Below are 17098 nucleotides of genomic sequence, written 5' to 3'. Positions count from 1 at the left end.
CACAACACAACGGCTCAAACGCATTAAGAAGGAAAGAAAGTCCACAAATGAACTTTCAACAAGGCACTTCTGTTAATTGAAATGTATTCCAGGTGACTACCTCATGAAGCTGGTTGAGAGAATGCCAAGAGTTTGCAACGCTGTCATCAAGGCAAAGGGTGGCTACTTTGAAGAAACTAAAATCAAATCACTTTTTTGGTTACTACATGATTCCATATGTGTTATTTCATAGTTTTGATGTCTTCACTATTATTCTACAATGTTGAAAATAGTAAAAAATAAAGAAAAACCCTTGAATGAGTAGGTGTGTCCAAACTTTTGGCTGGTACTGTATGTGTGCGGTGTGTTTGTGGACATGCTGTAGGGGTGGTTGGGAGTCAGTGGTGTTATGAGTGAGGATAGGTTATTATTGAGCAGTACTTCTAAAGCAGGTATATTGTTCAGAGTATAAAGTACAGCTTGTAAATGTTTGATGTTTGGCTACAGTATATGCTGCAGTGTCGTTGAGAATAGATGTTATTTCACTCTCTAGATAAATGCAATGGCTAGAGCCAATTTAACTGTGTTAACTTAATCACATTTGAAAGGCAATGGCAGTTTTATGTACCATATGTTCAGCTGAAGTGTATCTATGGGAACAGCTTGAGCTGGAGCTCTTCAAATGTAATAATAGTGCAGGTATGCTCATTAACTTCCTTGGCCCATGTATGTAGGAGAGAGATAGGGTGTGTGTGTGTGTGTGTGTGTGTGTGTGTGTGTGTGTGTGTGTGTGTGCACATGTGAGTGAGTCTGCACACAAACTATTTTAGGTGTTCATTCTGTCTGAAGGATGCACATCAATCAGATGAGATAAGCAGCTTTCATAAGCAAGCTGACTGGGTAAGAGAGAGAACTGCTGAAAGATTAATACGATTTTTATTTTGCGCCTGGGAATAATGATATTTTAGCATGTAGGAGAATATTTTCTCTCAACGTACTGCTAGCTACCCAGATGTGAATAAGAAGCATGCACTGTTCAAATGAATCATCCTATCAAAAGTAGTGTATCAAACTAGAGTAATAGCGATACAAGTTCAAGCATAGGATCTTTCTTTGTTTTTGTGAAGTCAAATCAAATCAAATGTATTTATATAGCCCTTCGTACATCAGCTGATATCTCAAAGTGCTGTACAGAACCCAGCCTAAAACCCCAAACAGCAAGCAATGCAGGTGTAGAAGCACGGTGGCTAGGAAAAACTCCCTAGAAAGGCCAAAACCTAGGAAGAAACCTAGAGAGGAACCAGGCTATGTGGGGTGGCCAGTCCTCTTCTGGCTGTGCCGGGTGGAGATTATAACAGAACATGGCCAAGATGTTCAAATGTTCATAAATGACCAACATGGTCCAATAATAATAAGGCAGAACAGTTGAAACTGGAGCAGCAGCACGGCCAGGTGGACTGGGGACAGCAAGGAGTCATCATGTCAGGTAGTCCTGAGGCATGGTCCTAGGGCTCAGGTCCTCAGAGAGAGAGAGAGAAAGAAAGAGAGAAAGAGAGAATTAGAGAGAGCACACTTAAATTCACACAGGACACCGAATAGGACAGGAGAAGTACTCCAGATATAACAAACTGCCCCTAGCCCCCCGACACATAAACTACTGCAGCATAAATACTGGAGGCTGAGACAGGAGGGGTCAGGAGACACTGTGGCCCCATCCGAGGACACCCCCGGACAGGGCCAAACAGGAAGGATATAACCCCACCCACTTTGCCAAAGCACAGCCCCCCACACCACTAGAGGGATATCTTCAACCACCAACTTACCATCCTGAGACAAGGCCGAGAATAGCCCACAAAGATCTCCGCCACGGCACAACCCAAGGGGGGGGCACCAACCCAGACAGGAAGATCACATCAGTGACTCAGCCCACTCAGGTGACGCACCCCTCCCAGGGACGGTATGAAAGAGCCCCAGTAAAGCCACTGACTCAGCCCCTGTAATAGGGTTAGAGGCAGAGAATCCCAGTGGAAAGAGGGGAACCGGTCAGATGATGCCAACCAGCAGAAAGAGAAAGAACAACACTGTAGAAAGACGTACTGTCCCTTTAAGAGTCTACACCTCTGCTGTGATGTCACAGCTCCTTAGGGGAATAGTGTTGTCTCCTCGGGGACTAAAGTGACATGGCACTGTGTGTTTGCTGTCAGCTCAATCTATGATGCCACAGAGATGTCACAAAGCACTTTCCATTAGGACAAATGAACAGCTGCTCTGCTGTACTCTCTCCCTGCATGGCTGTCTCTCTGTCAGACCAACCAAATCAAACCACATTTAAATTCATAAGCCATTCTGTCTGACTATCCGGGACCACTGTAAGTTTATCTCTCTTTTCTGTGGTCTGTCAGATGATGGGGGGGTGATGGGCTGCCGAGTAGGAGGGGTGGTGGAGGTGTAAAAAGATGAGTATGATGAGTGTGTGACGGTACAGTTTTTTATCACTGTGAGCAGAGAGCGGGAGAGAGAGAGAGAGAGAGATGATCTTTCTCCTCTTCACTCCCCTTATTAACATTTATGCAGGATGAGCAGCCAATCGCCATATCCTATTCACATGTGGAGAGGAAGGCCAGGGACAGACAGACAGACAGACAGGCAGTGGTCATTGACAGCACATAGAGTGGATATCTCAACAAAGGCGATACATTCAGGGTCGTTGGCTTCCAACAGGCTCATAGTGCCAGCTGGCGTAGAATGATTGGAAAAGTTGAAAAGAAATAGGAAGTAATTTCCAAAGTGGTGTTAATGAGGTTTGATATTGACCCCCTGCTCCCATTATATCCCCATATTAGATCAATATGCATTGTCAGGAACAAGTGGGAAATGCACAGAGAGATATGCCAGGCCATTTTCATAGTAAACAAGAAGTATGCATTGTATGATGGCCCTAAAGGCAATCTCTGCCCACTGGACACAGACATCAGTTTAACATTTACAGTGCCTTGCGAAAGTATTCGGCCCCCTTGAACTTTGCGACCTTTTGCCACATTTCAGGCTTCAAACATAAAGATATGAAACTGTATTTTTTGTGAAGAATCAACAACAAGTGGGACACAATCATGAAGTGGAACGACATTTATTGATATTTCAAACTTTTTTAACAAATCAAAAACTGAAAAATTGGGCGTGCAAAATTATTCAGCCCCTTTACTTTCAGTGCAGCAAACTCTCTCCAGAAGTTCAGTGAGGATCTCTGAATGATCCAATGTTGACCTAAATGACTAATGATGATAAATACAATCCACCTGTGTGTAATCAAGTCTCCGTATAAATGCACCTGCACTGTGATAGTCTCAGAGGTCCGTTAAAAGCGCAGAGAGCATCATGAAGAACAAGGAACACACCAGGCAGGTCCGAGATACTGTTGTGAAGAAGTTTAAAGCCGGATTTGGATACAAAAATATTTCCCAAGCTTTAAACATCCCAAGGAGCACTGTGCAAGCGATAATATTGAAATGGAAGGAGTATCAGACCACTGCAAATCTACCAAGACCTGGCCGTCCCTCTAAACTTTCAGCTCATACAAGGAGAAGACTGATCAGAGATGCATCCAAGAGGCCCATGATCACTCTGGATGAACTGCAGAGATCTACAGCTGAGGTGGGAGACTCTGTCCATAGGACAACAATCAGTCGTATATTGCACAAATCTGGCCTTTATGGAAGAGTGGCAAGAAGAAAGCCATTTCTTAAAGATATCCATAAAAAGTGTTGTTTAAAGTTTGCCACAAGCCACCTGGAAGACACACCAAACATGTGGAAGAAGGTGCTCTGGTCAGATGAAACCAAAATTGAACTTTTTGGCAACAATGCAAAACGTTACTTTTGGCGTAAAAGCAACACAGCGCATCACCCTGAACACAACATCCCCACTGTCAAACATGGTGGTGGCAGCATCATGGTTTGGGCCTGCTTTTCTTCAGCAGGGACAGGGAAGATGGTTAAAATTGATGGGAAGATGGAGGGAGCCAAATACAGGACCATTCTGGAAGAAAACCTGATGGAGTCTGCAAAAGACCTGAGACTGGGACGGAGATTTGTCTTCCAACAAGACAATGATCCAAAACATAAAGCAAAATCTACAATGGAATGGTTCAAAAATAAACATATCCAGGTGTTAGAATGGCCAAGTCAAAGTCCAGACCTGAATCCAATCGAGAATCTGTGGAAAGAACTGAAAACTGCTGTTCACAAATGCTCTCCATCCAACCTCACTCGAGCTGAGCTCGAGCTCGAGCTGTTTTGCAAGGAGGAATGGGAAAAAATGTCAGTCTCTCGATGTGCAAAACTGATAGAGACATACCCCAAGCGACTTACAGCTGTAATCGCAGCAAAAGGTGGCGCTACAAAGTATTAACTTAAGGGGGCTGAATAATTTTGCACGCCCAATTTTTCAGTTTTTGATTTGTTAAAAAAGTTTGAAATATCCAATAAATGTCGTTCCACTTCATGATTGTGTCCCACTTGTTGTTGATTCTTCACAAAAAAATACAGTTTTATATCTTTATGTTTGAAGCCTGAAATGTGGCAAAAGGTCGCAAAGTTCAAGGGGGCCGAATACTTTCGCAAGGCACTGTAGTTAAAAAAAAAAATGTAGGTTAAATTTGGGTGAAAGACATACGAAATTCCTTTACGTTGATTCCTTTTTTCAAATTCAATCAGTTTTCCACATTGATTCAACGTCATCACATTAACTTTCTTTGTTGCGATGATGTGGAAACAACGTTGAGTCAGCCAGTTTTTGCTCAGTGGGTGGATTTCAGAGTGGCTGCTTCCTCCCTCCTTCACCTGTTGATGGTCTGTTGAACTACAGTTGTGTCAGGTTACAGGCGGGGGGACATTGTTATTGTGATGGGCCCATATCATATGAAATGGGTAGTGCTAGTGTTCACCACATTAAAGAGCTGTCAAACTGTTATCAGCAGGTCAACTCAATGGGATCATCCAGTCAGCTGATATGAGTCCCAATATGACAGCTGGTGAATGTATGGCTCTAATCCCTAGCAGGCAGCTAAGTTGTTTTACTTGCTATATTGTATTTACTTTGCCATCATGGCCTTTTTTGCCTTTACCTCCCTTCTTACCACATTTGCTCACATTGTATATAGACTTGTTTATACTGTATTATTGACTGTATGTTTGTTTTACTCCATGTGTAACTCTGTCGTTGTATCTGTCGAACTGCTTTGCTTTATCTTGGCCAGGTCGCAATTGTAAATGAGAACTTTTTCTCAACTTGCCTACCTGGTTAAATAAAGGTAAAATAAATAAATAAATAAAAAGTTAAATCAGAGGGTGTATGTGTTTCTCCTCTGGCCTGCATTGAACTGCCCTGGTTTGGCCTCTACTGACCTGGTCATCCCTTCACTGTGTGTTAACAGAGCTCCCTTGCTCTATAATTGGTTCTGGGGCTGGCTCTGGGTCTGTTTGTCTCTCTCTCCGATATACACAAGAACACACACACACACCACAAGAACACAAAACAAGAACCCAGGGTCACGCACACGCGCGTGCACACACACACACCCTGTCTGTGTGTGTATGACACACCACGGCCAGTCTGAGTTAGTGGTTATTTCCCTCATCCTCTCACACCGCTGGTTACTTTGTGTCCTCAGAGGTATTGGGGTCTTATCAGTAGCAGGGCAGGGGCTCAGTGGTAACGGGCGACAGAGATTGAATACATCCTTCTGACCGCATGGCTGCTTGAGATGATTAAATGAAACCCGAATGGCCAGTGATCTTTCTGTGTGTGTGTGTGTGTGTGTGTGTGTGTGTGTGTGTGTGTGTGTGTGTGTGTGTGTGTGTGTGTGTGTGTGTGTGTGTGTGTGTGTGTGTGTGTGTGCGTGCGTGCGTGCGTGCGTGTGTGCTTTTAACAATTTGTCCTTCTCAAATCTTTCAATGCACCTTGAAGAAGGATCCCAAAAACCTGTTTACTATTCGTAGAGGCCGTTTCAAAGTATCACTGGAGGAGTGTGGCTATCCATTTACTCCTGCAACAAAATCACCACACTATTTAAGCAGAAGAATATTCAAGGCAGCTCATTATTAGAATTCTTCAGGGATCCCTGGGACATCCCTGATTCCGTGCTCTGTCTGTGGTAATGGCTTTTGTGGGTTGTCTTATGCCTGTGGAATGGGAATGTTCCCTCTCCGCGGTGCACCGCACAGCCACAGCGCTACGATCCACAGGGGTTCTTGGGGAGGGAGGGAGGCTGAGGTCTGGTCTGCAGCTACAGCAGCCTGCTATCCTGCTAATCAGCGTGTAAGTAGTGTGTAACTGTTGTAATCACAGGGGGAAAGCAGCCATAGAACAGGATGTCATGGTGCTTAGCAACAGGCCATGTTCCCTCCCATTGAGGATGCCGTTTGAGGTTTAACATTAGAATAGGGTTAGGTTTGTAAACTAGCTGTGTTATCCCAGGTATATTTTTCTTTCCCTCTTTTTCTCTGTTTCTTTTTCTTCCTTTCTCTCCTTTAGAAGAACATTTTGCTGCTGTCCTCTGTAGCTTTAATGACTGAGTTGTGTAAAGTTTGTTTTTGAAAGGGCTCTGTTCCAACAACCAATGCATGGTGTTGGGAAGAGCGAGCGGTAATCTGTGACCCAAAATACCATCCTGACAGAAAACACCATCATCTGGAACACAGCACTGTCCTTAAACAGGGCGTTGTGTGTCTGATAGATTACTCTGTAAACTGTGATACAATAATGGTCCTGACAGAGAGAGAGGGAATTGCTTTCGGCTAGATGCATTAAGGCTCCTAGAGTATTCCTCTGCTTCACAATGCACACTACAACAAAGTGGCTGCCAAGCAGTATACATTCCTGATATGAATCAGATTAAGGGTTCTCTACAACAATAGGGTAGGAGTGACAATGAGAAACAAATGGAGATTCTGTGGGAAGGGCATAGGATAGAGCTCACTTGCATGCATGCACATCTGTATTTCTTTCTTTCCACACAAACTACTTTTTTTGGTTGAGTCCTGACTTACATATAAAACATGGATTGCTGCTGCTGCTTCACTCCAGATAGCCTCAGTGCTGCTTCACTCCAGATAGCCTCAGTGCTGCTTCACTCCAGATAGCCTCAGTGCTGCTTCATTCCAGATAGCCTCAGTGCTGCTTCACTCCAGATAGCCTCAGAGCTGCTTCACTCCAGATAGCCTCAGTGCTGCTTCACTCCGGACAGTCTCAGTGCTGCTTCACTCCAGACAGCCTCAGTGCTGCTTCACTCCAGACAGCCTCAGTGCTGCTTCACTCCAGACAGCCTCAGTGCTGCTTCACCCCGGACAGTATCAGTGCTGCTTCAGCCCGGACAGCCTCAGTGCTGCTTCAGCCCGGACAGCCTCAGTGCTGCTTCAGTCCGGACAGCCTCAGTGCTGCTTCAGCCCGGACAGCCTCAGTGCTGCTTCAGCCCGGACAGCCTCAGTGCTGCTTCAGCCCGGACAGCCTCAGTGCTGCTTCACTCCAGACAGCCTCAGTGCTGCTTCAGTCCGGACAGCCTCAGTGCTGCTTCAGCCCGGACAGCCTCAGTGCTGCTTCAGCCCGGACAGCCTCAGTGCTGCTTAACCTGGCATTCACAGACACATAGTCTGCATCCCAAATGGCACCTTTTGTACCCTGGTCAAAAGTAGTGCACTATAAAGGGAATAGGGTGGGGATCACTTGATGATGATTATGGTTTTCCACCAATGTCACAACATACACTGAGTGTACAAAACATTAAGAACACCTTCCTAATATTTAGTTGTTAAAGGTGTTAGAAGCGTTCCACAGGGATGCTGGCCCATGTTGACTACAATGCTTTCCACAGTTGTGTCATGTTGGTTGGATGTCCTTTGGGTGGTGGACCATTCTTGATACACATGGGAAACTGTTGAGCGTGAAATACCAGCATTGCAGTTCTTGACACAAACTGATGTGCCTGGCACCTACTACCATACCCCGTTCAAAGGCACTTAAATATTTTGTCTTGCCCATTCACCCTCTGAAAGGCACATATACACAATCCATGTCTCAATTGTCAATTGAAGGCTTAAAACATATTCTTTAACCTGCCTTCTTCTACATGATTGAAGTGGATTTAACAAGTGACATCAATAAGGGATCATACTGTAGCTTTCACCTGGTCAGTCACCTGGTCAGTTCTAATTTTAATTTGGGACACAGTGTCAGTGCCCCCTGACCACATATACTCTGAGTCAAAAAAGTGATTGCAAAAAAGGTCAATGCAGATACTCCAGCTAGCTATTTGGTCAACGATTTAACATTTAGCAGTCTTATGGCTTGTGGGTAGAAGCTGTTCAGGGTCCTGTTGGTTCCAGATTTGATACAACGGTACAGCTTGCCGTGCGGTAGCAGAGAGAACAGTCTATGACTTGGGTGGCTGGAGTATTTGAACATTTTTAGGGCCTTCCTCTGACACCGCCTGGTGTAGAGGTTCTGGATAGCATGGAGCTCGGCCCCATGATGTACTGGGCCGTACGCACTACCCTCTGTAATGCCTTGCGGTCGGATGCCAAGCAGTTGCCATATCAAGCAGTGATGCAGCCAGTCAAGATGCTCTCAATGGTGCATCTGTATAACTTTTTGAGAATCTGAGGGCCCATGCCAAGTCTTTTCAGCCTCCTGAGGGTGAAGAGGCGTTGTCTTGCCCTCTTCACGACTGTGTTGGTGTGTGTGGACCATGATAGAGCCTTCGTGATGTGGACACTTGAAGCTCTTGAACCGCTCCAGAGAGAGGAGGGAGAGGAGTTTGACACTGGATTCAACTCAATAGCACTTGAGAGATGTAAATGATGTAAGTGAGATAAAACGTTATGCTTTTAATAGCCTCTAGATGTGAGTCACATTCGAGAGAAGCGGGATTCAGACTGGGTAACCTATCTTGAGAAACACCATACTCTATTCCACACTTGTCGGTCCCAAGTCCACTGAGGTGATGATGATGATGTTAATGATAAAATCCCTTTTTTTTAACCTAAAATCAAGGTTAAACCACTGTCCAACTGAAAGGGTGAACATGTTACTACAGTAAGTAACAATTTGTTGAACGATTTGAATGAACATTCCAAAATGTTACGGTGAACCCACAAGCAGCTAACACAAAATAAATGGAATGTCTTAGTTAACTTTAGCTTACTTTTGCAAACGATTTCCCTTGTCTGCTATCTGTATGTGTGTTGACCAGTAATGTCTGTGTGTCTTGTTCCAGGCCATTGAATAGAAACCACTTGTTTATAATAAATGTGTGATAACCAGTAATGTCTCTATGTGTCCAGTTCAATACCTCTATAATGACACAAGTGTTGACCAGTCTCATCCCTCTGTCTCTGTCTGTCCCTCCAGTTCCAGGCCAATGTGGACGAGGGCTCCAGAGGTGTGGCGGTCAACCTGACGGTGGATGACAGAGATGACCCGGCGACGGGGGCGTGGCGAGCCATTTACTCCATCATCAACGGTGACCCCACTCAGAACTTCGAAATCCAAACCAACCCCGACAACAACGAGGGCATGCTCTCTGTTGTCAAGGTAACCACAGGTCCCTAAAGTTCTCTCAATTGACCCTTCGCTAAAGCCCTGCCCCAGATTTTTGGGCAACCAATTCCAGCGCTCCTGTGGATAGCAACTGTCGTCGAGTCCAACACCTCAGATAAGCTTATGTTTAAAACCCATGGATCCGATGAGGGAAATGGAAAAACTGAGAGTTTTCATGAAACAAATACATGATTTAAATGGCTAAATAATTGAACAGTGCAACAGGGGAACTCACAACTATGTAGGATGTTTAACCCTAAAGTCATTTACTAAGCTAGCAGACTGAATTTCAATATCTACCATCTATCATGAAAGCAATCTGTTCCAGTTTTCATGGTGTATTTCTGAGTCTTTCCCATTGCCCTTCTCAACTTAGATTGATCACCAATATAGCCAATGAAAGCCAAGGATCTGGAGATGAAAATGATTAGTGTATCATGTTTATTTTGATTGGTCCAAAGTGCAGAAACACCTCCAAATGTTGCCATCTCCCAATGCCGAAAATGGGAGAACTACAACCAAGAGTGGCGCAGTCTAAACTAGCAATGGTCATAACAAACTAGCGTTCTTATTTTATCAACACTGTTAAGTACAAGCATTATATTATAGTTATAATATAGGTTGTAATATTGTAGAGAATAAAGTAATGAATAATTGTATGTAATTTACAATGGCATAGTGCAAAGAAAACAACTACATTTTGACATTCATTTATTAGCAAAAATTTACCAATTTCCCCCCTACATTCTAGAGCATTGAGTGAACACCCTAAATACTATGACACCTGAAATACAGAGCCCGTTGAAGTCTTTTTTGATTCCCGAAATTATACTATTGTTGCATTGCTTGATTGCTAGCTGATTAGCTAGCTCTCTTTGAAAACATTGCTAGTTAGCTATGATTCGTTTTTCTCTGAATGTATATTGCCTTCAGAAAGTATTCATATTCAGCCCTTGACTTATTCCACATTTTATTGTGTTGCAGCCTGAATTCAAAATGGATTACACACATATTTTTCTCTCACCCATCTACAAACAGTAATCATAATGACAAAGTAAAAACATGTTTTTAGAAATTTTAGATAAAAAAAAAAAATGAAATGAAGAAATATCTCATTTACATAAGTATTCACACCGTGTTAGATTCACATTTGGCAGTGATTACAGCTGTTGATTCATTCTGGGTAAGTCTCTGCAACATTTGCCCATTATTCTTTTCAAAATTCTTCAAGCTCTGTCAAATTGGTTGTTGATCATTGCTAGACAACAATTATCAGGTCTTGCCATAGATTTTCAATTACATTTAAGTCAAAACCGTAACTCAGCCATTCAGGAACATTCACTGTCTTCTTGATAAGCAACTCCAATGTACATTTGGCTTTGTGTTTTAGTTTTTAAGCAGACTGAACCAGGTTTTCCTCTGGGATTTTGCCTGTGCTTAGCTCCATTTTATCCTGAAAAATCCACAGTCCTTAAAGATAAGCATACAAGCATACCCATGACATGATGCAGCCACCGCTATGCTTGAAAATATAGAGAGTGGTACTTAGTAATGTTGTGGATGGATAACACTTTCTATTCAGGACAAAAAGTTAATCACTTTGCCACATTTTTGCAGTATTACTTTATTTCCTTGTTGCAAACAGGATGCATGTTTTGGAATATTTTTATTCTGTACAGGTGTCCTTCTTTTCACTCTGTTAATTATACTGAACCAAAATATAAACGCAACATGTAACAATTTCAACGATTTTACAGAGTTACAGTTCATATAAGGAAATCAGTCAATTGAAATACATTTATTTGGTCATTATCTATGGATTTCACATGACTGTGAATACAGATATGCATATACAAAAAAGGTAGGGGTATAGATCAGAAACCCAGTCAATATCTGGTGTTACCACCATTTTCATTATGCAGCATGACACATTTCCTTTGCATAGAGTTGATTGGGCTGTTGATTGTGGCCTGTGGAATGTTGTCCCACTCCTCTTCAAATGTTATGCAAAGTTGCTGGATATTGACAGGAACTGGAACACGCTGTCATATACATCAATCCAGAGCATCCCAAACATGTTCAATGGGTGACATGTCTGGTGAGTATGTAGGCCATGGAAGAACTGGGGCATTTTCAGCTTCCAGGAATTGTGTACAACGACATGGGGTCATGCATTATCATGCTGAAACATGAGGTGATGGCGGCGGATGAATGGTATGACAATGGGCCTCAGGATCTTGTCATGCTATCTCTGTGCATTCAAATGCCCACTAAAAGGGATGTAAATAAATATATGCACAACATTTGTGAGAAATAGACGTTTTCTGAGTATGTACATTGGGACCAACACTTTAAATATTGCATTTATATTTTTGTTCAGAGTAGGTTTGTTTGTGGAGTAATTACAATATTGTTGTTCCATCCTCAGTTTTGTTCTATCACAGCCATTAAACTCTTGTTTTAAAGTCACTACTGGAATCATGGTGAAATCCCTGAGCGGTTTCCTTCCTCTCTGGCAACTGAGTTGGGAGGGACACCAGTATCTTTGTTGTAGCTGGGTGTATTGATAAACCACCCAAAGTGTAATTAATATCTTCACCAGGGATATTCAGTGTCTGCTTTTTTAAAATGGATTAAATTGTCACTGGCATACACACAATACCCCATAATGTCAAAGTGGAATTATGTTTTTTTTTTTTATGTTCCACAAATTAATACAAAATGTATTAATGTATCTTTGTGAGGCATTATAAAACCTCCCTGGTCTTTGTGGTTGAATCTGTGTTTGACATTCACCGCTCTATTGAGGGACCTTACAGATCATTGTATGTGTGGGGTACAGAGGTCAGGTAGTCATTCAAAAATCATGTTAAACACTATTACTGCACACAGAGTCCATGCTACTTATGTAACTTGTTAAGTGACATTTTTACTCCTACATTTATTTAGGCTTGTCATAAAAAAGCGGTTGAATACTTATTGACTCAAGACATTTTAGCTTTTCATTCATTTTGTATTAATTTGTGGAACATAAAAAAAAAAAACATAATTCCACTTTGACATTATGGGGTATTGTGTGTATGCCAGTGACAATTTAATCCATTTTAAATTCAGTCTGTAACACAACAAAATGTGGAAAAGGTCAAGGGGTGTGAATCATTTCTGTAGGCACCCTCTATTGGCGAGCTACTGTAAATTGGCTATATTAGGAATATAATTCTCTCATCTACTGGCGACATCAGCAAACAGTTTGAGAGCACTGTTAGCTCCAAAAAATGGTTAATAGCTTTGAATTCATGCCCAGTGCATTCAGAGCCTCCTATGTGTAGAAAAGCACTGCTTTCACAAGCCCCATGGCGGCATAAAGAGGGTATTGATCTACAGGTAAGTCTCTAGCATAAACACACGGGGAGCTATTCAAAATTCAAAATGACATCACGTATGACATGCGGTGCATTCAATCGACTCTTTAAGAACAAACACACTTTGACAGCATTGTGATTGTATAAGAAAAAACAATACTCTCAGTTAGTATTAGATATAATGTCACGGCCCCGCTCGCCTTGGGGGAAAACATTCCATGGTTACCTTGGTTACCCTATTGGCTCACAGAAAAAAACTTGACCTTTTTAAGTAAAGTACAACATGTCTAAAAATGGATGGGGTCAATTGAAAATAATGGACCTACATTTGCAGTCTCTTCACTCTGTCCAGCTTGGTAACAGTCATCGCGACAAAAGCTAGACAGTCAGGGATCATCAGAAATTCCAAAAGCAATGAATTGTTGCAGATTTTGATGGCAAGGAAATATATTAGTATTTAAGTGCGGTCTGTGAACACCGATTGTGGCCCATGGGGGAAAATGACACACCCCTGCTATAGTGGTTTGAAAGGGGAATTGGGCTTCCCTTGAAAATGTTGACCGAGGTTGCAATAGTATAGGGGGTGGGGCTTAGCAACGGGTCAAATATCTCTCTCAATTATCTCTCAAATGACTCTCCTATCTCTCTCAATCCTTTTAATGATGAATGAGCTAAAACAGGTATTGTTTGTGGTATCATTACACAACGGGTGGGTCTAATCTTGAATGCTGATTGGTTAAAAAACTGCATTCCAGCTGGTGTCCCTTCCACAAGTTACCACCAGCTAAATCTATGACGTTAAAATGCCTATTTACTCTGTTCCATCTGACTGCACAATCCACTGTCTCATCAGCCCAGCCAGGCAATGAATAAACTTGATCTCCACTATAAAAAGCATCTAGACATTATCTCCCATTCCTTTTAGACTAACATTTAGTTTAACAGAGATTTGTATAAACCTTAATGTCTGTCTCTCTGACATTTGCAACATTGTTTCAATATTCAAATTAGATATCCATCTGTCCCATAGTAATGAACGTATTGGGAGTCAGGATGAGACAGCAAGGCAGGCAGCATTTCTCAGCCGGTCGAAATTATGAATCAGCTGGCATCATTTTTTTGGATATATACAAAGAAATTCAATTGAAAAAAAGGTCAAATGAAACGCAGCTAATTGGCAGCTTTCCAGCTTCAGTTTGAAGTGATTGTGTTCCTGTAACTGTGTTTTTGGCAAACTCCTCTGAACAACAGTGTCCTGACGAGTGAGCACATTCTTCTATCCCAGGCAAAATAGCACCTCATTATCTCATTGTTATGGATGAATCTAAATAAATGTCACTAGAAAAAAGCTTAAACAAATGCAAATGCAGCTACTTTTCTGTTATTCTATCTGAACTTTTTGACGTGACTGTAAGTTAGCCGTAGTTGACTAGCTAGCAAGCAAGGGATAAGAACGTTGCCAGCCAGTTTGGCAATGGAACATTTAGAATGAACGACTGGGTTGTTTCCATAGATACAGAACAAAAAGACTGAACGACTGGGTCACTTCTCTAGCAACCCTAGATTTGTGTCGGGACTATATCTTGTGGAAGGATGAAAATGTTCTTTTAATGAAAATATGTCAATCATTATTTGAATATGTTGGTAACCCGTTGTATAAAAGTTATAATACCCTCAAAGTCGGTGTTTGGAGGATATATTGGCACGGTCTTGGGCCTAACAACACCTGTGCCAATATATCCTCCAAACACAGGCTTCTTGGGCATTATCACTTAATTATAACAGGCAGGGTGGATGGTGATATTTCTGCACAATCTGGCCTATTCACTGGAGATATGAACATACAGGTTGCACACTAAAGATCCTGTAACACTCATAGCTTTTATTACTCTCATTATTCCAATAAATCCATACAATTTAGCAAAATATATAGGATACAGGACTACAGAATAGCTGTAACCTTACTAACATTTTATATTTTTTTCTCTAGCACACTGCAGTTTGACTCTTTACTCAGTTTGCTGCTGTCCTCCATTTTCCCACTTTTTCTTAAAAATGTTCTCTACCCTTCACCTCTTTGTTGCTGTCCTACCGGTCTTATCATCCATTGTCTCCCTTCTGTTCCTTACATGTTTTCTCTTCTCACCTCCTTCACTTCTTTCCTCTCCCCCCAGCCTCTGGACTATGAGAGTGTAGTGTTCCACACGCTGCTGATCAAGGTGGAGAACGAGGACCCCCTGGTGCCAGATGTGGGCTACGGCTCCAGCTCTACGGCCACCGTACACATCACCGTCCTGGACGTCAACGAGGGGCCCGTCTTCTTTCCTGACCCCCTCCAGGTCACTAAGATGGAGAACATCCCCCTGGGCAGTTTTGTGGCCTTGCTCAATGCCACTGACCCAGACGTTCTCCAATCACAGAGCATCAGGTGAGTGATGAGGTCAGCAACCTCCGGCCAGGAGTCCTGGCTTTGGTTGTAACCTGAATGTCATCTCATGGATATTGAGGTCCACACTGACTGTCAGCTTGACAACAATGAGCTGTGTGCAGGTCTGTTTATGTGCAGTAAATCTCATAAGGCTTTGATTCCACAGATGTTCCTCACAGTTATTGATTGAAAGTTGTCAAGGGGGACAATCAGGGTTCAACTTAGTTTGACAAACAACAATGATGTACAATGAATTTGTTCTTACCCTTTTAATCTTTATCCTCACTCACCTTCAGAGTTTGTCTATGGTGTTGAAAGAAAGAGATTCTTCACAGTGAGCTCCTCTATGTTAGTGTGACAAGGTGATTTAACAAAGACAACACATCGGAAGCCATGACAGCACACCTCTTGGTTTCCAGACATCTCTCCGTCTGTTCCGGCTCACACCTCTCTCCATCCCTCTATCCCTCAGTTGTCCCTCCCTGTCTGTCACCAGACACACTATTAATGGACATCTTATACATGTCAGCAAACCGCCTTCGCATAAAACTGCCTGTCTGACTGTCAACTTTTTGTAAACACTCAAATTATTCCTCTGTCACCGGGGTGGCCTATTACTATAGAGGTGTGTTCAGGTCAACTGTTTTCACCCCAGTCAAATCATACCTGGCCCACTTTAGAGCCTCATTAACTTTAACGATGTGTAACACTCTAATCATTCCCGCACTGTCTGTCTAGGAGGTCCATTACTTTTTGCTGTGTGTAACAGTCAAATCGTTCCCTGGCAGCCCTGGAGAGCCATTAGGTGAACTTCTCTTGCTTTACAAGAGGGGAAAGTCGTGATTGCTTTATGGGCTTTTAGCACAGATTTATGCTCAATTTGGGATGCTCCAGTTAGAGAATGGTTGGTGTTACATAATATTTAAAAGAGTTTTATGTAAATATATCAGGCCATAAATGACCCCTGAAATAAAACGCAGCAGATGATGACATTACAGCTACTATATGATTATTGTTTCTTGTAGTTTATGAGCAGTAAAACCTCCTCACTGTATTACAGCCAAATGCAATAGGTTGGCTTTACTGTATGTCGCCTGAGTAGGATTTTGCTAAACTCTGGGTTTGAATTATTCTCACTGTCGTGGTTTTGGTATTACCCTGTGTGTAACGAGTGCGCTGAGAGTCGGGAAGCAAGTTCAGGGAGTGAGTGTTTTAATAAATAAACGTAACATAATACAAACCAAGAACCTCGAACAACGCACAGACATGAAACAGAAACAATGACGCCTGGGGAAGGAACCGAAGGGAGTGACATATATAGGGAAGGTAATCAAGGAGGTGATGGAGTCCAGGTGAGTCTGACTATGCGCAGGTGCACGTAACAATGGTTACAGGTGTGCGCCATAATGAGCAGCCTGGTGACCTAGAGGCTGGAGAGGGAGCACACGTCACACTCTGGATATGGGCCTAAATATGGTGAAAAATTTTGTGAAAAAGACCAACAAGCAGAAATGGTTCTTTCCATCCCCTCATTTCTTCTGAAGAGTTCTGATGTTGTTGGACCCTCTTTTCCTCCATTAATTCCTTTCCTTTTAGTCAATATTTATTTATCCTCTATTTCCTTCTTCAGATGAGGCACTCATGCCCTTTTCTTTCATTATCATTCAAAAACAGCCGATCCTCTTCCACATTTCACCTCTCCATCATACCCTCTCCTCATTTGCACTCTCTGTTCTAT

The 17098-nt window shown here is 42.4% G+C and overlaps 1 protein-coding gene across 2 annotated transcripts in view; it reads left to right on the top strand.

Annotated features, from left to right (window-relative positions):
• cdh13 (cadherin 13, H-cadherin (heart)) overlaps positions 1-17098 on the top strand; it is a 545258-nt gene that overhangs the window by 438496 nt on the left and 89664 nt on the right. For both annotated transcript variants that reach the window (XM_020456206.2, XM_020456207.2), the window contains 2 exons: positions 9382-9564; positions 15107-15360. In XM_020456206.2, coding sequence (XP_020311795.2) covers positions 9382-9564; positions 15107-15360 — 437 coding nt within the window. The remainder of the gene's footprint in view (positions 1-9381; positions 9565-15106; positions 15361-17098) is intronic.

Source organism: Oncorhynchus kisutch, linkage group LG22 (assembly GCF_002021735.2).
Source record: "Oncorhynchus kisutch isolate 150728-3 linkage group LG22, Okis_V2, whole genome shotgun sequence".
In the NCBI taxonomy this organism is placed as follows: Eukaryota; Metazoa; Chordata; class Actinopteri; order Salmoniformes; family Salmonidae; genus Oncorhynchus; species Oncorhynchus kisutch.
The sequence above is the reverse complement of the archived record's forward strand: the minus strand, read 5'-3'. Positions and strand labels throughout refer to the sequence as shown.